Source organism: Apis dorsata, unplaced genomic scaffold (genome assembly GCF_000469605.1).
Source record: "Apis dorsata unplaced genomic scaffold, Apis dorsata 1.3 scaffold_683, whole genome shotgun sequence".
Taxonomy (NCBI): Eukaryota; Metazoa; Arthropoda; class Insecta; order Hymenoptera; family Apidae; genus Apis; species Apis dorsata.
In genome coordinates this window covers 1,493,441-1,516,077 of record NW_006263864.1, presented here as the reverse complement: position 1 = coordinate 1,516,077, position 22,637 = coordinate 1,493,441, and the positions used below count along the sequence as shown (strand labels likewise).

The 22,637-nt window shown below is 44.7% G+C and overlaps 3 protein-coding genes across 4 annotated transcripts in view; all 3 read left to right on the top strand.

The window, feature by feature from the left end:
• Positions 1-20,581, top strand: part of LOC102672223 (flocculation protein FLO11-like) — a 32,037-nt gene extending 11,456 nt beyond the window's left edge. Inside the window, exons 2-14 of one of the 2 annotated variants that reach the window (XM_006622317.2) lie at positions 10,954-11,191; positions 11,310-11,418; positions 11,540-11,564; positions 11,665-11,845; positions 12,052-12,398; positions 12,941-13,007; positions 13,089-13,394; positions 13,671-13,779; positions 13,984-14,315; positions 15,100-15,216; positions 16,144-16,230; positions 18,557-19,198; positions 19,886-20,581. In XM_006622317.2, coding sequence (XP_006622380.1) covers positions 10,954-11,191; positions 11,310-11,418; positions 11,540-11,564; positions 11,665-11,845; positions 12,052-12,398; positions 12,941-13,007; positions 13,089-13,394; positions 13,671-13,779; positions 13,984-14,315; positions 15,100-15,216; positions 16,144-16,230; positions 18,557-19,198; positions 19,886-20,053 — 2,728 coding nt within the window. In that variant the 3' untranslated portion in view covers positions 20,054-20,581. Of the gene's footprint in view, positions 1-10,953; positions 11,192-11,309; positions 11,419-11,539; positions 11,565-11,643; positions 11,846-12,051; positions 12,399-12,940; positions 13,008-13,088; positions 13,395-13,670; positions 13,780-13,983; positions 14,316-15,099; positions 15,217-16,143; positions 16,231-18,556; positions 19,199-19,885 lie in introns of both variants that reach the window. The other variant, XM_031513639.1, reaches the window with a different exon arrangement.
• A 189-nt stretch (positions 20,582-20,770) lies between these two features.
• Positions 20,771-21,365, top strand: LOC102672359. Its single transcript, XM_031513641.1, has one exon. The coding sequence runs from the start codon at positions 20,979-20,981 to the stop codon at positions 21,336-21,338; it is 360 nt and encodes a 119-aa protein (XP_031369501.1). The 5' UTR covers positions 20,771-20,978; the 3' UTR covers positions 21,339-21,365.
• A 109-nt stretch (positions 21,366-21,474) lies between these two features.
• LOC102674407 overlaps positions 21,475-22,637 on the top strand; it is a 3,311-nt gene continuing 2,148 nt past the window's right edge. Inside the window, exons 1-2 of the mRNA XM_006622436.2 lie at positions 21,475-21,721; positions 21,847-22,630. Of these exons, the coding sequence (XP_006622499.2) occupies positions 21,594-21,721; positions 21,847-22,630 (912 nt within the window). The 5' untranslated portion in view covers positions 21,475-21,593. The remainder of the gene's footprint in view (positions 21,722-21,846; positions 22,631-22,637) is intronic.

Here is a 22,637-nt window from a genome sequence, read left to right as displayed (position 1 = left end):
AAGCTTGGCATTCGGAAACTCAGGTGCGTGAGAAAACTTACTACTTGCCGTAGTGAGTAAACCGAGAGAACATATCGGCGAGAGATATGACTGGATGAAAGAAGACGAAGAAGAAGGTTGCATAATTAGGGATTGCGATGTCTGTTACGTGGTGGCTAACCTCTCGTGGAAGTGAAGCAAATACGCGGGCTGCCCCTCCTTTTCCATCGTCCTTTCTATACGCGTATTTTTCTCCCCGTCTCGTATATTATACGTCCGTAGCAGAAATTCTCAAGCGAATGCCATGACATTTTTACGTTTCACTCTTCAACGGAGAAATTGAAAAACGCTTATAATGAAGTTGTCGATAACTTTTATTCTTCATCGGTTTATTCTTTTATCCTTCTTTCAACAAAACCTATTGTGGGCAATTTAACCATTTTTCTTACGTCGGTTACAGGGAGAAAACGGCTTCGTTCGTGCGACTCGCGCAATTGATGGAATAATCGTCTTAAGACCGAAGACTTTGAGATTCGAATCCCCGAGTTCACCAACCTGATCGTTAGATTCACTTTCTATAGTTACGAGAGAAACGAGATTCGTTTTATACCATTGGTATTGATTATTCGTATCTTTGCTTTTCTTACAGCATCAGATCTCGAATCTCGTATTGAGTTGGAATGTTTGCTCGGTAGGCTTAAGGGGGCCGCCATCTTCAAATATTGGACAGAGGGAAATGATGGAACTCTGAAAGTTAAGGTATCAGTTTGCGGCGCCGTTAAGACAGATGTAGACAGATTTTAACTCCATTAGAGAGGATTACTCGGAACGTGTGCGAACGTAAACTAACAAATACATACTTCGATACTAGTTATTTATTCACAGACTGAAGCAACAACGCGAGCTCGCGCACTTGTGGCATGGGAAAGGTCATTTAAAAATCTTAGCTCGCTCGATGAGCTAGTAACATTAGCAGAATAGAATCGTTGTATTACGTCGTATTACGGAAGAGACAGGTTGATACTTGTTCCATCTCGATGCGCGATCTCGGGACGATAAGATTCGCGTTAATCAATTAATCTTATTCTCGAAAATGAGTAAAATCGTTCTGAATGGTGACGAAGCCGAAGTCGTAAATCAGTCTCTAAAGAAAAATGGAATGTTATTATACAAATATTTTTATCGCACGATTTGACGAGTAAGTAGATTACGGATTTCGATAATCATAGTAGAGATCAGGTTACACATTTCCATAGGTGTTAACTCTTTACGATCCATGAGTGTAAACAGTCGTGTTCTTCTTTACGCGAGAAAGTCGATGTGTGTATAAGTCGCGCGATCTTTATGTGTCAATGACGTTGCATTACCATTGAAAACCAGCCACGTTCTTCGTCTTACGATACGTTTCTTACGATCGTGTACCTGTTCTAATAGAGCGTCAGTGAGCGGAATCATCGTTAAAGGAAAATAACGTAGCAAGGATCGATTAATCGGAACAAACGAGCCGACGTTTAATGAATTTCAAAGTCGAACACGAAGCACGATCGCGATCACCGGCGTCGTCGAGTAGCGAGAAGTTATGTCACGAAACGTAGTTGGTGATCTTGAGAAGCTGGGCCCGGTGAATTCTCGCGATCGCGTATCGCATATTACGCTCGACGATTATAACAGACAGGCATCGTTGCGCGTGACGTATGAGCGTGTTACGCAACCACAGCCAGGCCTGTGGTACCTGCATATCGGTTTGAAAAGAGTTACGTGTACACATTCTAGCCCGAAGAGGTTGGATTAACGAATTGACGCCTGTAACTTTCCTTTCCTTATAAGACAAACCGGAGAAAACGGAGTCGGCCGTGCTTAAATTAAGCTCCCTTCTCGCCATTAAACGTAAAAGGAGACTCTAGTTCCCGTTCGTTCTATAACATCCCGTGCAGGATTACTTCCAGTCGGTTATTCAATCCGTTCGAAAATATTTTTATTTTTTTTTTAATCTTTGCGATCCACGTGAGATCGATTCAACGAGGCATCGTTGATTCCTGAAATTCTGTCCTCTTCGTATTTATATCCATCGTCGCCAGGATTTTGCCTAGAAATGTTGCTCCAACGATCATATTAGAGCGTTAAAAATTACGCTCCATCCTGACACAGATTCCATGCATAACTGTAGTTCCGAACAATTAATTTTCACCCAGTCGCTTCTCCTCCTGCGATGAATGCATCCCGTGCGCATCGAAGCAGCGCGAATAATATGTCGAACAAAATAAAAGGAACCACGGTCAGACCGGAACTCGTCCATACCAACCGTCCCCCCACCACTCGGGGGGGGGGGATACAACGACGAATTACACCGAAGCGTTCGATGCTCGTTAAAATCGGACAAAACTGCGGTGGGTCTAGACTTTCACCGAGCAAAAAACTCGTTGTGGTTCGGTGAAAATAACCGATAGAAACAATCGTTCGATAGCAAAACGAGAAACGGATAGCGATGGACAGCGATATAGAAAGCGTCAGGGCGAAGCAGCTGGTGGATTTGCGGTTTTGCGGAAAACCTTTGCGCGACTTATATTATTTTCGCGAAATAAATCGTCTGCGATAATTTTTCACCCGTGTTCGCCGTTTCGAACGAAATGTTTCGGCTCCGTTCCCAGAAAACGATCGGTCGGAAAACGGATCGGAACGGGGAAAGCACGGTTTCGATCGAAACCCTTGCTGTAATTTGCCAATTTGCCACGAGACGCGACGTTTCCAATGCTTCGTGCCGATTTAGAAAGCGGCGCAGAGCGTGGCGCTCGGCCGTGAGCGAAATGACTGCAATTAACGCGGCCGATCGATCGTCGTCGCGCGTTTCAAAACCGAACGAAACCTATTAAACGCGGAATAATCTTTTTCGTTTCTCTAATTTATCGAGCGTGTCGAATGAGAAATATCGATAAACGATCGTTTCTATATATATATATATATTTAACGTCGTTAAGTTGGAAAGTCGAATAGCTACCTACGGGAATATGCATCCCGTCGTGTCTGACTCTCGCGCTTTATAGCGTATATATACCACTGCGTGGGTCGCGTTTGAACAAAAGTGACCGTGTTTCGAGGCAATGGAAATTAACGAACGAAATCTAACGTATCTTTGAGATTTCTTCTTCTTGGATGGCCGAGATCGGGGAAAGTTGTCCGCGTAAAAAGAAAATCATATTTAATCGACACGGTTGCGTTCGATCGATAAGGCTAATGGTTACTCGCCTCTGTACTTCGATCGTGGTGAACGGTGCAAGGTCGATAACCAGCAGCTAAACATCGAACTTTGTTGCCGCTAATGGGTGTCACTGACCCGGTGACACACTCTTCCGAGTGCACGCGCGTTTCTCGCTCGCCTCGCACTCTTATACCCGCGGATATAACTTTTATAGTTTAGACCAAACGTGTGTCAACGACCGCGCTCGTCGATCCGATATATCCGACAGTTGTCGCAAAAAAAAAAAAAAAAAGAAAAGGGAAAAAGGATCGTGAAGGATCGAAAGATTTATCGGTCCTCCTCTCGGCCCCATCGATCAGCCGCTAGTTGATTTTTATCTATATCCCCCTATGTACGTATATATATATGACACGATGAAAATAACGATGAAAATAAACCCGCGTGGCGTCCGATTCGATCATCCGAGATTTATGATTTTTAACAAGGATATCTGTCTATCCCCCACGAGCGGACACATCGATTACCACGTCTGAGAAATGGTTAAACAGGAGGAAGGAGAGGATTCTACTTTCACACGCGGAGCGATCGCCATTTTCTTGACATTTTCTCCGCGTCCGACCGATTCTTTCACTTTAATTATTCCCTCCTCGCCTTTCCCCCCGCGTAATAAGAATAAAAATTAACGAAGAAGATAGAATCGGAACGTCGTAAACGCGTTACTTTCTACGCGTCGCGTGAAAGCGAATCTTAGCGTTTCGTAAGTGGAAAAAAAAAAAAAAAGGAAAGAAAAGAAAAAATACCAGAAGCGGGATCGGGAAGAACGGTGTGTTACAACGCGAGTAATTGTTTGTTGAGCAGGAAAAAAACGTATCGCCAATCGTGACCTAGAATGATCGAAAAGGAAAGCGAGAAGAAGAAGAGAGCGTGCAATTTTGGCGCGTTGCGGCAAGAAAAATTGCATCGTTTCGTTTCCCAATTCGCAAAGGGAAATCGATCCTCGCATTTTAAACGGGGAACGTGCAATATATTTTCCATCCGTTTATTTCACGCTGTTCGAAAATAGAATAATTTTGCAAACGTTTCCTTACCTTCGAAACGATCCTGTCCCGCGCGCTTCGATTGTTTGCCGAGAAAACGTTGGCGAATAAATTCCTCGACACAGGATGAAAAGCCAAGTCCCCGCTACCAGTACTGGAACGCGGAACGAAGCAACAAAAGCGAGCGTCTCTTAAGTTAACGAGCCAACAACAAGTTGCACCCTTTGAGACTCGGTTGACTCTCGAACCACGAGGACACGGTTTTCGCGTAACAAGCACAAATTGGTGAACAACGAAGATGCTCGAACGCTAACGAGAAAATATTTGCCTCTCTCCGGAATACATTTGCATTTTATCAAGTTTCGAGAGACGAGGCGCCGCCACCGCCGTCTTCGTCGTCGTCGCCGCGACACTTGCAACTCGTGAAAATTATAATCAATCGACCCAGGTTAGACGTAGTTCCCGTTAAAATAATTTACCATTCCGTGGACACTGCGCGGCATTAAGCGGCCATAATCGGCCGTCTTAGAGACGAAGCTGAAAAGTTTACGGCCGCGGGACGATCACCGTTACCGTTCACCGCAAACATGGCAACGAGTCATTGCGCGCCTCTCCTTCGTATCTTTCGACCTTCCTCCTTTTTCCTCTCGAGTATCCACCGATGTACATCTTTGCGAAATGGACGAAAAAGAAACTGGTAACGAGGCCCGTAAATCGTTCGCCAAAAGAATCAAAGCGGAAACAAAACGATCCGTAACATTCCTCTTTCGCTTGTGAAGAGGAGAGAGAGAGAGAGTCTTTTGGTTCTTTGATCGATATATCGCAATCATTTATCATGATTGGACGTTGGACGTGTTTGAAACGGTCGGTCATGGCGTTCGCTCTTCTTACTTCTCTCTCCTTTTTTTCTCTTTCTCTCTTTTTTTTTTATTATTCAACGTGGAAGATAAACGTCGATAACAATGAATAAATCATGGTCCCCTTATCGAGACTATGAAACTCGATTAAATCGTTCGTTAAAAGGCGGATCTTAAAGTTTTCTGCTCGATCGTTAAAGTCTCTCGACGCGGAGAGGAAGAATGACGAAACGGTGAACTTTAAAAGCGATCGCGGCTCGCCATCATACTTTTCCGCGTGGCCGTTCCCTTGTTCGCCGTTGCGTTCGACGGCGCATCCAATAAACGGGAATATCGGAAATATCTCAAGGCCAGGAACGGCGTCGTTCAATATCGAGTTAATTGCAAATAAAAGAACGCGAAGGGAGGGAGGGAGAGGGAAACTTGATTACAGTAATTCCATTCTTTGATCACCGATATCCGGTTTATCGACTTCGTCGGCCGTCCGAGGCGCTATGTAATTTTTCACTCACCTCGAGGACGATTAGCAAAAAAACGCGAACAGAGAAATCGGTTTAGTTTCATCATCGATCGAAAATTTTTGCCGTAGACGCGACACTTTGTATCTTGGATCGTTTGTTCTTTCGATTCTCTTCGAACCGAGGAGAAGAAACGATACGTGGAAAAAAGAAAAGGAGAAAAAGAGAAAGAAAAGTAACGAGATCGAGTAGAAAATCGTTGCGTTTCCGTGATGGTGGAAATGGCGCGCAGAATGGAAGTTGAAAATGAATGGATCAACGACCGTGGACGGCGAGGATCGATCGGAGGCGCGGATTCTCGAGATCGAATGGAACGAGATCGGTGGCGCGTGAAGGGAAGAAACGCGAAACACGCCCGATTCCGAAGCGTTTTTTCCTCTCTTTCTTCGATCTCTATCCGCTCTCCACGCTATTCTCCTCGAGGCTCTCCCGCGCGGCTCGAGCATAGTTAAAGCGGCAACTCGGCCGTGACGAAAAATGAATTTTACTCCGTTCGAAATTGTGACGCGACGCGTGATCCACGATAACGGAGCCGGTTGTGCCTCGGACAGGTTAAACTGGAGACCAATTTCGTACACTTGGCGATATCAATTACATATACGTCGTTCCAATCGTCGTTGATGAACCGATATCGGCGGCCGCCAATTAGCGAGCACAATGGGGGATTACTTTCGAACCTTTGTTTCGTCGCCCACTGCTTTCCACGCTAATTTATCATCGATCTCGAGCCTCTCGATCGCGAGAAGATTTTGTACGAAAGGAAAAGAAAAGAAAGAGAGAGAAGAAATTCTTTTCGAAAACTGTCGATCGATAGTGGGTCGTAAAATGGCGCGCGCAGATGGTCGTCGTTTCGCAAGTGGGGAGAGTGATACAGCGAATTAAGAGTAGATAATTTATTTCCACGATTAATTTCGCTCTAACATGATGTTCGGCTATTACTCTGCTTCAAAGTTCTCGAGCGTACCGCGAAACAGGAACCAGAAAAACCTGTAATCGCGACTTTTCTGAAATACGAGTTCGCTCGATCTTGCCATTAATCGCGGGCCTACGCCGTTCATTACGCTCGCTTATGCGCAGCTACGAGCGCGCGTTAGCGGAATGAAAATTCTTGTAATCGAGATAGCGGAACGCGAAACGTCAATTAGGAAACCGACCAGATTTCCTCGTTATTACCGGAAATCGGTTAATCGTTATTAATCCCTCCACAGACGTTTACGCCGTCCTTTTACATAACAGGCCACTTCATTCATAAAATGGCGATTGGAGAGACGAGTCGACGGGAAACGTCGATATCGGTTTCCATTGTCAGTAATTTGTAACGAGCTATTTCCACGCCAAAAGAATCGTAGTTTTATCGGACGATTTCACGATAGATACGCTTTCGATCGATGCACCACAATTCGATCACCCTATGGAAACAGGCTTTGTCGCAACCGTTTCCCTCCAACGGAAAACAAAATCGAAATAATTTACCGTACCCACCCGATCGTGAATATTAATCCGCGTTCCCTTCTTGTCGGATCGGATTAAAATTAATATTTCATCCTGACCCGTACCTAGCGATGTTTACGACCGTTCACGATTTTTCACGAAACACGAGGTAAAGGAAAAGGAAAGTGGAAGGCTCCGCGGTTCGATCGTGACCCGATGTCTTCTATCGCGAGGAGGGGCCAGGGACGGGGTTCGAAAAGACGGGAATACTCGTCAGGGCGTGTCTTTTCCGTGTCTGTTCCGTGCAGCTTGCATCGACTTTCTCCGTGCATTGTTGGCGCGCTGGACGTTCCGAGCATCCCTTCGATCGGGCACGAGAAACTCGCATCACTCGGGGGGGAAAAAAAGAAGAAGAAGTGAAAACGTGGCCGAACTCGAGTCGATGATAATTGCGCGACCGTTGTCCGATCGCCAACAACAATAAAGTTTTCGCGGTAACACCGTATATATATACCCGTCCCTTCTTCTTTCTCTTTTTTGTTCTTTTCCCTTTTGTTCTTTTCAAAACGCTCGCTCGGGTCAGTCGTTGCTTTCTCTTCGTCGATGAGAAGGCTTAACCTTCCAGACTCCCTTCGCGCATCCCATCCAATTATCATAAACCGTGAACGGAATCCCTGGTGTCGATAATTCGTGGGTCCTGTTATATTTCGTTACGTTTACGCTCGCACGAATGACGGCGATATTCGAATGCACGCCGCTCCTTCGCCATTGTAATCGCAGCGATGATACAATACTTGTTCGATTCGAACGAGCCGTTCCATTCCAAGCGATCGCGCCGATAACTTTTTTCCTTTTCGACGATGATCTACACCGCGAAATTCTTTCGAACGAAACGAGATTCGCCTCGCGAACCGTATCGTTATACCGCGTAACATCGCGGTATGCTATTAACGAAACAAAAATAATTCGATCGAGAAGCGTGAAATAAAAAAAATGGTAACGCTTTCCCTCCGAAAGCAGTCGGAAATATTTACCCGATCCGAGGGAATTCCTTTCCTTCCTCGTCGAAGAAGGGATAAATTATTAATAACGAACGGAAATTCGAGGCGAAATAAATATTCGAGGCATAAGCGATACGCTCCTTCTCGATTCTTTCGGAAGACAGAAGAAGCGGCGTTGCAAGGCGTGGAGAGGAAGAGCAGTTCGTGACACAGTCGTAACACTTTCACGACCGAATCGTTAAGTAGCGATATCGACGACAATAACGGTATGCCGCGGGTGGAATATGTGTATCGATGCCCTTCTCCTCGTGCCGCGCTTCGAACGACGCTCCTTCGCGATCGACGTCCATTGTCCTCCTCAGATTGCATAAGAGATTGCGAGTCGGTCTTGAAATCTTTTTCAACGGAGTTTTTAGAGATCGATCACCGAGGGGTGCTCGTTATCGCGTGATCGTGTTATCGGCATCGGGCCGATGCTTGCAAGATCGAAAGGAAAGATTACCAACGGAGTACACCGACTCCGTAGATAACGTCTGAACAACCCTGAACTCTTTTTACGCTTTCTTCGACAATATATATGTATATATATATATTGGATTTATATTCATACAGATATGTTGGCGTATGTGAAGTCATCGAGGAAACTTGGCGTATACGTGCACTATCGTTTTTCTTTTTCGGGTCGAACGAACGTTCGTCCCGTGTAACCGTGTCTTGGATAAGAAATACGGAGCGGTCGAGGAGAAGAAGGGACGTCGGGTGAACGAATTTTGAAGAGATGCTCAGGAACGAGGGCGAAGGGAGCCGCGTTTACCGAGCTGTCGAGAAGTGGAGGCAAGCATCGCGCCGAGTCGTTGAACACCCGCGCGATACGCTCGCTGTTTCTCGACACGTCTCTCTGAAAAGAGGCCGGATCTTATAAAGCACGACTTCCTTAAGAAACTCGGTCGCGGAGGAACACGACGATTTTAAATATGCGTTAACAGCTTGTAGTACCTTCCGTGTCGGTGATGAGAACGCCCTGAGAACGACTGCTTCCTCCTAGGTGTCGTCGACGAGAGATTTCGCTCGAGAGTCGTCGCAGAGACGACTTACTTTTTCCTTTATCTTGAGAATTTCGATCTCGTCCTTCGAGATCGAAATCGTCAAGAGTCGTCTCGAGACGCGAATCTTATTTACCATCGGATAAGGAAATTTGTAATTTTCCGATAATTAGGAATGCGCACCCGTTGCTGGAGTATGAAAATGATAATAAGCGTCGTAAATAACGGCATGCAAATTGGCTCGGATAGAAAGTGTGCGGCCTTGGTCGGAGCGCGGTCTGACCGAAATGATATCCTCTTTAAAGGAAAGGAAAAGGAAAGAAAAAAAGAAGAAAAGGAAAGAAAGGGAGAAAAACGCAAAGGCCCCGAAGGGATGGAAGGAGCAGACGATGGAATTCCCTTTTGCCTTCGGTTACATTTGGAATGGGAGGGGCGGTCGAAAGGTGGAAGAAAGACGGAAAAGACGAGTCGGAGGCCCTCCAGCTAGGCGGAGTGGTTTTAAACTAGCGTCTCGTTCTTTCTAATGACTGTCATTTACCTGGTGTCATCCTCGTGTTCCACGGCAGCGGACAACCTACGACGGCCCTTCATACCGCGCGTAATCTTTTCAATGTCCGAGACAAGACGGATTCCCGGCGTCATTAGGGGACATAAAGTGTCCTCCTCTCCTTGTCTCGTCCGCTGCCCCACCCAACCACCGCTCTCTCTATCTTTCGTCTTTTTCGTCGTCCGCGCTGGAATTTGCCTCGACTCCTCCGCCGACGATTGCGCAGGCCAATGGTGCGCCAGGTGTGGTCATTAATTTCGCGGCGCGCGCTGCGGAAAAAGACCGCGAGATCCGAACAAAGATTGCTTCTAGCCGTAGACCGCGGCTACAAACACGGCCATTTTTACAGGGCAATTATCGTTGAAGGTGAGCCACGTCGTTGACACGAAATTACTGTAATTCCTCTTTCCAGAGTGGACACGAATTTCCCCGACAGTTTTGCTCCTCCTCCTCGAATCGGGGATACGGATTTCTTGTTTTAATTGTCCTCTCTTGCGCATCGCGTTGGAAATTGCGCCTCAACAATTGTCGAATAATTGGAATATTTGGAAATTTCCGTAAATATCGTCATTGATGGCGAAGAACGAGGTCGAATCGAACTCTTCATCCAATTCCTCGAAGGAAGGTATATAAACACGTAGGATATGCGATTACCCGGCGGTAATTACCCGGATAGCAGTAGTAAAATCGAGAGGAGGCGGAAATCGATGTGGAAAGGGTTCAAACCACGAGCGTCACCTTCCCCCGCGCAAGATATCCCAAACGCGCGTCGGTTCCACCACAGATATGCGACCAATAATCCTACTCCATATTATATTATATGAAGAGATAGGAGGCGCGTAATTGGAGACGGTGAAATCGAAGAATCTCAATGTTCGTTCAAAGCGAAAAATAGGACGATTTTCGTTGCAAATATATATATATACAATCTCTTATAATTATTAGGGAGAAAGACACTGGTTGGTTCTCGTGTGATTTCACCGAATGTGGAACGCGTATAATGGATTAATACCGAGAAAGTAATGTTGTTGCTTTTACGTAACGTAAAAGAGGAGGCTAATTAACGCGGTTGAATCCAGGATAAAATTACATCGCGGACATACGCGTGCTCGCGAATTCATTCCGTTAAATTACGAATCGCGCTCCACTTTTCCGCCCGGATTGCCGACACGATGACTCGTCGCGAACGACGGCGTTGTTCTTTTTTTTTTCTTCTTCTTCTTTTTCTTCTCTTTCAACCGCGATATATCATCTCGTTAAATTATATTATATACGCGCAATTGAAGATTGAAAATCATCGGGATCGAGGGAAATTGAATTTAAATTGGATTTTGTTGTTCGTAGGTCGGGTGGTGCATCCGGCACGGCGAGTGCCGGCATGGTTCCATCGACCGGTGGAGGTCCTGGAAATCCAACAGGAGGCGGCAGGATGGCCGTCATCGGTGTGACCAGGAATGTCAGACTGAGACGGCGTGGGGCGTCCGGATTCGGCTTCTCCCTACGCGGTGGTAGAGAGTACGCGGCCGGATTTTACGTGAGCGACGTGCAACCAGGCAGCGAGGCTCACAGAAATGGATTAAGGGTAAATTCCAAATTCAAGAGTTATAATTCGCCGTATAATTTCGCGAATTTAAACATCGAACGGATCGATTTTTCGAACGATGCGTTTTAGTTCGTTCGTTCTTTTTCCTCGGTTTCAGGTCGGCGATCAGATCATAAGGGTGAACGGGTATCCGGTCGAGGACGCTGTCCATCAGGAAGTTGCGCTTCTGGCAAAGAATCAGCAAGTGCTCGTTCTCAAGATTCGAAGTAATTATTCATTTTTTTCTTCTCTCTCTTCCTCTCTTTTTTTTTAAAATAATTCTTCCAAAATAATAATAAAGGAATAACGGCAAGTATTCGAATTGATCGCTCGCTTGTTTCGTTTCAGGCGTGGGAATGATACCGGTGAAAGAGTAAGTATCTACGCGATTAAAAATTCCGCGACGCATTCGCGTCCGTTTAAGGAGCGTTTCTTCTTCGCGTATATAAAAGAATACTTTATGATTCGCAAAGCAACCCGAACGATCCGGTCACTTGGCACATGGTGCAGCAGCAACAGCAGCAGCTACAGTACAACGAAACTGGTTTGGGTACCGTGCCGAGCACCGAAGTCAGGATTCGAATTCTCGTCGGCGAGAAGGGTCGCCTCGGGTGTGGCGTTTGCAGAGGCATCGTGCCAGGCCTTACCGTTCAGGTTAACCATACCTGACATTTAATACTAATTTCGTAACGCGCTCCACATCCATTTTCCTCCAACATTGCTTCCTCCAATTCTTATACGTACACGTAATACGTACCTCGTCACAATAACAAATCATTTTTTTCTTCTTCGATAGAGAAATTTCGAAAATTAATTTTTCATTTTTTTAATGAAAAATCGAAGGTGAAACTCGTTTTCAGGGTACAAGAGACGACGGGCCGGCGAGGGCAGCTGGTTTAAAAGCCGGCGACATTATAATTTGGTGCAACGGTCAACGGCTCACCGATCTTCCATTCGAGAGAGCCATCGAGGTGATGAGAAGCTCCGCGGTTCTCGACCTGATAGTGCAACGACCCACACCGAATCACCTTTACGACTGCCCCGAACCACTGTGGACCCGTGGCTCGAGCGGTTACGACTCTGAAACGTCGAGCGTGGCTGCAGCCAGCCCGCAGCCGCAAAATCCTTCCTACTCGCCCCAGCACCACCACGATCCAAGGATGCATCATCGATATCCTCGGGACGATGCTTACAATCGAAATGGAAGGTTGGTAGAGGAAGATCGGTACGATCTCTCGCGTCGTTTCTTGTCCTTGCCTTATTGATTGGGAAACTGGAGAACTAGAGACGTCAGAAATTTGTCTCGTTTCCCTCCCGCGATCAAGATGAATATTTGTTAGAGAGAAGCGTCGGTATAATTGAATCGCATGCACGAATCTGACGTTAAACGGCTACACGATCGTTATCGTACTCCATTGTACACGTAATTATAATTAACGATCAGCCAAACCGTCCTTTGCCCGCAGACTCGGGCAGAGGGTATATATCTCTTTTTCACTCGACGCTAGTTATCGCGTGACATCGACGAATTTACACCGGGAGAAAGTCGGTCCATTAATGGGATATTGGGCGATAACGATCACCGAGTAGCACGACGAATAATACCTGACCACCGCGTTCGTCCTCTGTTCTTAACCTAGCTTCGTAACTCGGTTACCATTATCCCACCGCTTCCTCACGACATTCTTTAATTGGGATTAGAAAGTTACCGTCCGATGGAAAAATTATCGTGGCTCCGAATAATTCCAGGATCTGTTGCCCGCTTGCTCTGTCCACCAGCAGTTGCAGTTCCGCGGAATGGCCTCACATGGATCAGGTAAGGAATTTTTTTTCACTTTATTAAAAGAAATATATATATATATCGAACGTATAATAAACGTATTGAACGATTCGACAGACCCAAGAGTGGACACGTAAACCAAATAACACGACGGTGATCCGTATAAATCAGAGCCAGAACCAAAACCACAGGTACCCGCCCGGTCGTTTGAATTCGCGAAGTGGAAATTACGAAGACGACATCGACAACGAGCCGCTCTACGACCCGGTAGCGCCGAGGATCGATTACGAGGTCCACGACTTCGACGCGAATCCGAGGGACGAAGCGAATCGCCGCTTGGCTTATCGAAGGGACAACATTCGACAACAGGACGTCATTTATGATGGGCCCGCCGATGACGTTCCTCCCTATCATGGATCCAAAGTGAGTCGTCAGAGCGAGAGAGAAATATTCTTCGTCGATAATTAAATATTCTCCCCGATAATTAACGAGGTTTATTTATTTGAGTACCTTTTACCTCGAAACAACTTCTAATCATCCCATATTATCCGATCGAATTAGCGTAACGATCGGCGAGGAGTATGTTTCGTGTCTCTTAAAGGGGCGATTTAATTAACGAGAGAGAAACGATCGTAAAAGCCTGTACCGATTCTAATTCTTCCGTACGATAGATCGTAAATGGTCGTTGTTCTTTTGCAGGAAAACGGCGCACAGGAAGGAGATAGGAAAACGATAACGACCGTGGAGATCCACCAAACTGTCTGCCCACCGGCGCCACCGCCCCCTCTTCCTTACAAGTGGTCCGCAGGTTCGCTGAAATAATCTCCAAACGATTCTCCACCAACGCTACGATATCCGATAAATTACGTTACGTTTTCCAAAAAAAAAAAGAAAAGAAAAGAAAAAAAGCATTCGCACAATACAATCTTAACCTTCCTTTCTCACTTGAGAAGAGGGAGGAAAAATAAGAAATGCGTCGTAAACAAACGCAAACGCGTTTCAATCCTTACAGATACGAAGCCAATGAACGCGAAGGGTATGCAAATGGGCAGCACGATGTCGATGGGCAGCACAGGCTCGACCGAGACCGAGTCGAGCCTCGAGTCTTCCTGCAGCAAGGATTCCGCCTCGACCTCCTCGTCCTTATCGACGTCCTCCTGCGAGCCACCGTCGACCGTTTCGTACGGCTCGATCACCGCCACCTCGGCCGGGACCAATAAAACGAACGACACCACGGCCACGGCACACGCAACGTCCCGTAATTGCGCCACAAGGACATCTCCGATCGCCTGCACCGATCTCAGCACCGCCATCACCCAGGAATTGCAGAGGCGGGCGCAGCAGGTAGGAGAGACGAGCGATTTTTCCTCCTCCTCCTCCTCCTCCTCCTCCTCCTCCTCTTCGTGATACGAAATAATACACCGGCTGGATCGCGTTACCCGCTTGTTTATAAGTATTATCGTACGCGTTACGTACGGAATCCCGATTTTTCTTTTTTTTTCCTTTTTTACATCGTATCGATCGATTCTTCGCGAGAGATCTTATTTTTTTTTTTTTTTCTTCTTGCAAAACAACAACAGCGATTCTAGATTCTCTTGCGGCTGAACTGGCGCCCATCAGACGAGACGATATTTCGTCGCTGTTTGAATTGGAATTTAGACGATCGTACTTCTTTTTTTTAATACCTATTGTTTTACGAGCAATTTTGCCTCGTGATTTACGATTTACGAGTCCGAAGAAACGAAGGGAAAACTTTTCGAATTTTGGAACGAATTATGGAAAGAATTATTACATAGAGGAATTTCGAGTATGTCATTCCTCTCTTTGCGTATCTCGTGCGTCATCTTCGGAGATAACGTTAACCTCGATAGATAACGTAATTCCTGCAACATAATTTCTAATCTATATCCAATGATGCAAAGTTTCCTTCTTATTTTCGCAAAAACGAATTGTGCTTGTGTCATTTGAGTTTGCACAATATTCAAAAGCATTCTCTTTATCGATATGACTCACGACCATCGATATTTTCTCACGTTATGATTAAGTTCGCGAGATAATCCACCAATGATTATCCATCGACGATAGATGATACACATATATATAATGTATACACGTTGATCCCTTACAGAGGAATATGAACAACGCCGCAAAAACGGAAGCAGCGAGGGAGAAGGCCGCGGAACCGCGGAAGCCGCAAAATCCGGAAGCTCTGAGGGCGCAGGAACAGAAGGTTACTCACGATAAGGTAGTCAATATTTGTACGTGCACAACGATAAGCAAAGCTCTTCCTCTGATTTTCTTCGAATCCCAACTTGTCCCAACTTGTTGCGTGAAAAACAACGTAATTCGAATCGAGACGAAATGCCGATAAATTTCCACGTTCCACGCTCTTTCCTCCGTGATTTTTGAACTTTAAACTCTAAACACCGTCGAACTCCAACTCGTTTGCGATGCGTTTGCAACGCGTTCCGTATCGCCAATTCTCTCTCGCGTCGCGGGATGAGAACCCGATTCTCGTATCAACGACACCCACTCGATTCCTTCCGCGGCATCCTTCCAACGCTTGTCAACTTGTGCTGCCCAACGCGCAAGTTCGTTCACTTCCAACCATATATTCCCCAATATATTGGAACGATAATTGGATAATTGCTTCGATAATTATTAATCATCGATCGAATTAATCAAATCGGCGTTACGTTGTCTCGAGTCGTAAATATATTCGATACTTTATTCACGCGCGTTTTTTTCACCATCGAGACGAGAAGTGAAACGAGAAGGTGTATAAAAAAGAAAGAAAAAAACAAAAAGTGTAATTAAAACGCGAGCAGATGCTGGAAAACCGCGCGGTAATAATGAGTAGAGAGAGAGAGAGAGAGAGAGAGAGAGAGCAGGTCTAATTAAAAATTATCGCGCGATGTTGCAAACGATCGAAGTTTCGTAGATGAGCGTTCGAACGACGATTCACAGCCGCCTCATCTAAGCGGTCGCGAGTTCAGTTTGCGAGCGTACGCGGATCGAGTGGGTCGTAAATTTCACCGCGTGCACCTCTTTGTTCTCCATCCGTTCTTAATCCTCGTTTAATCTTCGATCGAGAGGAATAACGTTAATATTAAAGAGGACGAGATAAAGAGAGAGGAGATAAAATCACGCGTTTTTTTTCGTTGTTTCGCAGCTGATGGAGGAGTTCAAACGTGCCCACCGAAAGATGTTCAACAGCGCGCAGCAAAAAGTCCATTTCTCGGATCAGGTGACGGACCAGGTAAGAGAGTTAAGATAAGCTTATCGACGAGTCGATTGATTTCATATTCTCGAATATATGCGCGATTATGTATCTTCGTCGGAAGATTCGTGATATTCCTTCGTTGTTGTTGTTGCAACGATTACGATTAGTATCTTTGTTGGAATCATCCACCGTGTTCCGACTTTCGAGAAATTTTCTCGAATTATTAATGACGAGCGAGTAGAGAGAGGCGTTGATTTCTTCATCTCTCTGATCTCTTTCATCGAACGTGTTCTATTACAAACACCGTAAAATACCGTAGAGTAAAGTTCCGACGTTTACTATTATACTTTCACCGTTTCCTTTCTTCGACGGTGAAGACGTTACAGCCTTTGATTACGCGAAAAGATCTCGGTTGGTGGATAAAATTCCTGAGATGCGAGCACGAGTTGATCAAAGAGTTGGAATTGGTCTTGGTGCTTGCTTTATTTATCGCCTCGATAAAAAAAAGAAAAGGAAAGAAAAGAAATGAAAAGCGGAACTGAGAATAACATAATTAATTAAAAATCCTCGTTAAGCCATCCATTACGAAATTGAACACGAATCCCGAACATCTTGCTTGGCAACCGACAGAGATTCAATAGCGATATAAAAAAGAAAGGGAGAAGGGAAAAAAAGAAGAAGAAGAATTGAATAAATAATATAAATAATATTTCGATGCATCTTTCGTGTTCTCGAAAACGTTATCCCGGTCGCGTCTCGCTTTTAATTACACAACCTTCTTTTCGAATATCTGGCAAAGTAAATAAGATAACGCGTTACGAAGAATTTGAAGCCGATCATTGTTTGCGAGTCGCGAACATGTGTGCAACACGCGCAACGTTGCACCTGAATTTACGCTCGATATACGTATTTACGAGCCACGTTTATTAACTGTTATACACGCGCGCGTTATATATCGTTCGAATCGGCAAGATAGAGAAACGATCTGCCTCTCTTATAATCGCGCAACCCGCTACGTCTCGTCTCAGTCGGAGTGAATCTGCCGCGCGATTCGAGGCCTGGATCGAGCCTTAATACGGCGTTAAATCGCGCTCCTCTAATTAGAGAATCGCGGTTAACTAATTAAGGTTGACAATTGATTACGAGCGAATCTTTCTAAATCTTTCGAGCGCTATCCCGCTAATTAACGATCCTGGTTAATCGATTGAATAAGAAAAAGGAAAGAAATCGCTCGAATTTTTTTTTTTTTATTCCCCAACCGATCGCGACGTTGAACGACGTTCTTGAGAAAATTAACCGCGAATTCGATGAATCATTATATAATCCGGTTATCGGTGTTGTTAAACGTGGTTAATAAACGTGGACGGTTCAACGGTTCGTTGGAAACAGTGGGTGCGCTGTGTTCGATCCGTTCGAGTGTACGCGCGAGTGACCGCCCCCTCGATCGTCGTTTCACCAGGTGGACGGTGTCGGTTCGCCTCTTACGAATTGCGGCAGACATGGAAAATAATAGAGCTTACATAAGAACGAGTAACCGCTCGCAACTGTTTTCAGTCGGCTCGAATCGTCGTGGTCGTCGTGCGATCGGTTTCAAGGTGGTCGGCGCGAGTACAACTGTCGTCGCGAAATAGGAGCTCGCGGAGCGATTAACGAAAAAGCGCCATTTAACGTAAACCGCAGCCAATCAAGACGAAGACAAGTACGACGAGTAATTGGGGGGGAAAAATAGCGAGGACGAATATATGTATATATATATATATATATATATATATGTACGTATAAACGTTCGACCTCGAGTTCCACGACCGTGCGCAAAGTGCAGCACTTCTCCGAAAGGCTACGTTTTAAACGAGTCGGAAGTGATTTACAAAAAGACGCTTGAAATTGAACCGTTATGCTGTCCGTGCTCGCAGCAGAAGGAAAGTTAATCGAAGGAAAAATGCTCTAGACTTTTGAAACCGAAGAAGCATGAACGGTTTGCTGAGCAACGGTGAACGGACGAGCCGCGTGTTGGTTACCATCACGCCATACGGTGTTAGTTATCGAATTTTTATCTCACCAATTAGCATTTTTAACCATTATAATTAGCATTCTCCTTTAATCTACGTGCATCGTTACGTGGAAAATTTTTACTCGAATATTTAAAACGTTGCGTTCGGGCAACGAGTAAACACCGGTCTCTAGAGAAATTTAAAATTATTGCGTCTCGAAGCGATCTTCGTCATACTCTACGCGTCTAAAAATAAATCGTAAATATCATCGTTTCTTTTCATCGTAAACAAATTTACCTGTTAAGTTTCCACAATGATTTTTTTTTTTTTTTACTCCTATTATTAACTCTCTCGTTCAACTGTGCGACCAGGAGCAAGAGAAAAGGGTATTGAACAACGCGACGTCAACGCCACCAACAACAACGATACCAACAGCACCGAGCATACCTCCTGCGCCTCCTGCACCTCCGGCGCCCCCAGCACCGCCTACGCCGCCGTCTGCGCCACCGGCTCCGCCGCCGCTTCCGCTTCCCTCCAAGCCCAAGTGTAGCGAGGATTCCGTCGAGATGCAGAGCATAGAGTCTTTCAAATTGAAAGAGACGCCGAACCCGGTGATTCCAAAGCCCCCGCCTACGTACTTCCCTATGCAAAATTCCGCGGCCGTGTCTAACGGAAGTCCGCGACACGGGGCCGGAAACAAGGCGCAAGTGAATGGGAAAGAGTCGTCGTGCTCGTCGTCGAGCCCGGTGTCGGAGACGGCGAAGACGGCCGCGCCCCCTCCGCCAGCCACGAACGCGCAAAATGTGAAACCACCGAGCGGAAAGGTGGCCATTAGGATAGGCGCGTACGAAGGGGAAGCGAAACAACCGTCTAAACTCGACTTCCTGTCGCAACAGCCTCGTGCGGATAGAAACGGCACGGACGAATTGGCGAACGGGCCAGTGGTTTCGAGACTGCAGAACGAATTGGCTGCCACGTTGCAAAGATCGAACCTAAGAAGAAAGACTGACGGGGTGAGTTAAAAAAATTTCGAATAAAGTTACTTTAAATAATTGCTTATTATTAAAGTGACACGAATAACTAATTTGTTCGTAATTATTGTAGTTGATCCGTTTTTCGTATAACCTTTGACACTACAGTAGTCGGTGATTATTATTACATTATAAAATTATTCAAGTAACTTTATTCGTAATTTCAATTATTATAAATTTTGCCCATCATTCTGGACGACGTTCGTTCTCAAAATATTAATCAATTTCGATTGAATAAATCGAATTATCTCTCTTTAATTCAAAATATTCTTTTATTCAGTTTTACGTTATAATTATGAGATGTAAAAGAAATTTGATTGGAGTTAGAAAATAACAAGTTTTTGCTTATTGTTGTTCTGTTCGTTTCAAAAAAAAAAAAAAAAAAAAAAAAAAAAAAAAAAAAAAAAAAAAAAAAAAAAAAAAAAAAAAAAAAAAAAGAAAAGAAATAAACGAAGATCAGTGTGTAAAAAAAGTTATTATTATTATATAGTTGGTAGATAAGCACAACGCCGTTGGGAATTGTACATGTCAGGTAGTACACGATAAAGGTAGAAATTAAGTTAATTATACGTGTATCGCTAAACAACGTGATCGTGAGGCGACGAGCGAGGAATTTCAAGGAAATAGTCGCGTATATATAGCTCGAAAACGTTTCACTTTGTGTTTCAGGAAGCACAGCCAACCATTAAACCGATCCCCGAAAACACAGCTGTGTCAAACAACGAGACAACGAACTCGGAGCCGGGAAAGTTGGGTCAGAGCAACGTCGAGAAGCTCGCGTCCGCTCTGAACAACAAAGTCACCATCAAAGTGAACCCGGAGCATAATAATCGATAAAAAAAAAAAAAAAAAAAAAAAAAAAAGTTAGCTTTCGTTTATATAAAATAAAAAGGAAAAAAGAAGAAAAAAGGAAAAAAAGGAGAAAAAAAAAAAAAAAAAGAAATAAGTCGAAACAAGTCGTTTTTTAGAAGTCCACCATGTACCTCTGCCACTTTGTACATTTTTGCACGCTCTTTCAACTTACATCGACTTTTTTATTCTAGATTGAAAAAGCGCTCCCCCTATTGGCGAGCTTCTTTTTTACTTGTCTTTTATCTGTATGTCTTTTTTTATATGTTATTTATTATATCGTATTGTAGCGAGTAAGGAGTAAAAAAAGAAAAAAAAAAGAAAAAAAAAAAAGAAAAAAGGAAAAAAAAAAAGAAAAAAAAAATAAAGCTAAACTCTACTCTTAATTAACCGAAACGACAGGCACTGCGACACCTTTTACCACGTAGGCCCGAGTCTATAAAAGAAACTTAGTCCCCTCCGTCGCCGACTAATGTACAGGTCGCGAGACTCGATGGAGGCATTGAACTGAAAAAATAAAAACGATGATATCCAATGGAATTAGATCGTTTCTTCGCTTTCTCCCCTTTCAAAGTGATCCTAAAGTTGTAAAAATCGTAAAAAAAAGAAAAAAAAAAAAAAAAAAAACCAATATCGTCCATGACACAATGATATAACGATTAATAAAAGTTTGCTTCGATTGATTCACTTTTGTGACAACTTCAAGCTCGTCGACGATGCTTCGTCGAAAAATTACATGCAAACACGCCCTCTAACAAAAGTGATCGGCTTACATGACAACTTCGTTCGGAAGTTATTAACCTCTCGCGAGCGGATTCGTCGTACAAATCGATGGTCGTGTCAAAAAAAAATTAACCGGTCGTGTATCGAATCTTGTGTAATTTTTTTTCTATATGAATAAAAGTTCGACTCGATGCACCAAACATGTAAAATCAAATCTCGTCATCGTACGAGGAACTCCGAGGTGGATCAAAACAGGATTAAAAAATTATTGGCCTCCGAGTATTCAGACTTCTCCGACGTTATCCTCGTGGAATCCCCGTTTGCCGAGACGACCAGGAACGGTCGTGGAATTCGACAAGTTTCCCTCGCTCTTACGCCTTCGAAATTAATCGTAGCTGCCGACGTTTTCAACGAGAAGTCGCAATTCTTCTGCCCACGTACCCTCGATCCCAGCATCGAAAGTTTCGAGCTTATTTCAGTGTATCCTTTACGATGCGTCAACCTGAGCATATTCAGCAGAAGACGTCGAAAAACCTTAAAGGCAAGGTAGACATTTCACGAGAGAAGGGATGAGAGAAAAAAAAAAAAAAAATATCGTCGCACAAAAAAGCGACAGCTTTCACAACTTTCGCCAAGTATTTTTCACGAGTGTAACGTAATTGAATTGACGCGTTCACCGATAATTAAATACCGATTTAGATTTATCGACGGAAGAGTAAACTATTACGAGCTCGGAGGTATACAGAGAAGAAACATTTTGTGGAAGAAATGGTGCGAACACGTGGAGAATTTGCTCGCGAGCAAGATGAACGGGAGCTCGTTGTCGGAGACAACTGCCGCAAGTTCATCGAGCAGTACAACCTTGTACATCCTTTCCTCGGAGATCGAGATTCGGAAGAACTCGAAGAAAAATGGGAAAAGAGCAGTGTGCAGGTGATATCGAATTTAATTTTCTAAATTATTTTCATCTCATTTTCTTTTCTTTATCTTTAATTTCTTATCTTTACCAAGTTAAAACTATTACGTCATATCTAACGTGATTCACGAATCGAACACAGAATATGGACTCATTACGGAGGCGCAGGTGATTACGCGCCTCCGACGTGGTGTCAGAAGGATTTGTATCTCGGGCCGTCTTACAACGAGTTGATGGACGGTCGATACGCCCCGATTCCCATAAGATTCGCCGGTGCCAGCCTGGAAGATATCAAGACCGAGCTGGAGGATTTCTCACCGATCAAGATCGAGAAAATGACGCGTAGCTGGCCCACGTGTCGGTGTTTCAAGGAGAAACACAAGAACGACGTTCTTTGCGACGTACTGTTCATCAGAGATCACAATCGAAAATATTACAACACGAGCAAATTCTACACGACTTGTCAGGGTTGCCCCCGTAACCACCTGCAAGCGAAGATATTGGAGGATAGAGCGATCGAGAAAAGGAGCGTGTGGTACAGGCAGGAAACGTTGGACGAGGCGCTCGCGAAAGAGGAGAGGGACGAGGCGAGGAGTCCTAAAAAGGGTCTGACGAGAAGGATATCCCGATTCGGTTTCGGAGTGCCGGAAAAATGCCACTCGGGATTGGTTCTCGGCCCGATTAACGCGGACCGCGAGTTCACCACGGATATGAGCGTGAAACAGGCGCACAATTTCTACGCTCTGATGGAAAACGGTGTAAAGGTTTGGGAGGGCAAGAAGAAGGGTCGATGCAAGTCGTTGTATTGCAAACACTTCAGGAGATACGGTATCTGCACCGCGCCTCATTTTCATTACGCGCTTGGCCCCTGGTCGGTCCAACCGGGAGAGCGGTGCACCCTCCAAGGTCGAAGATCGTTCAGCTTGGTCACGA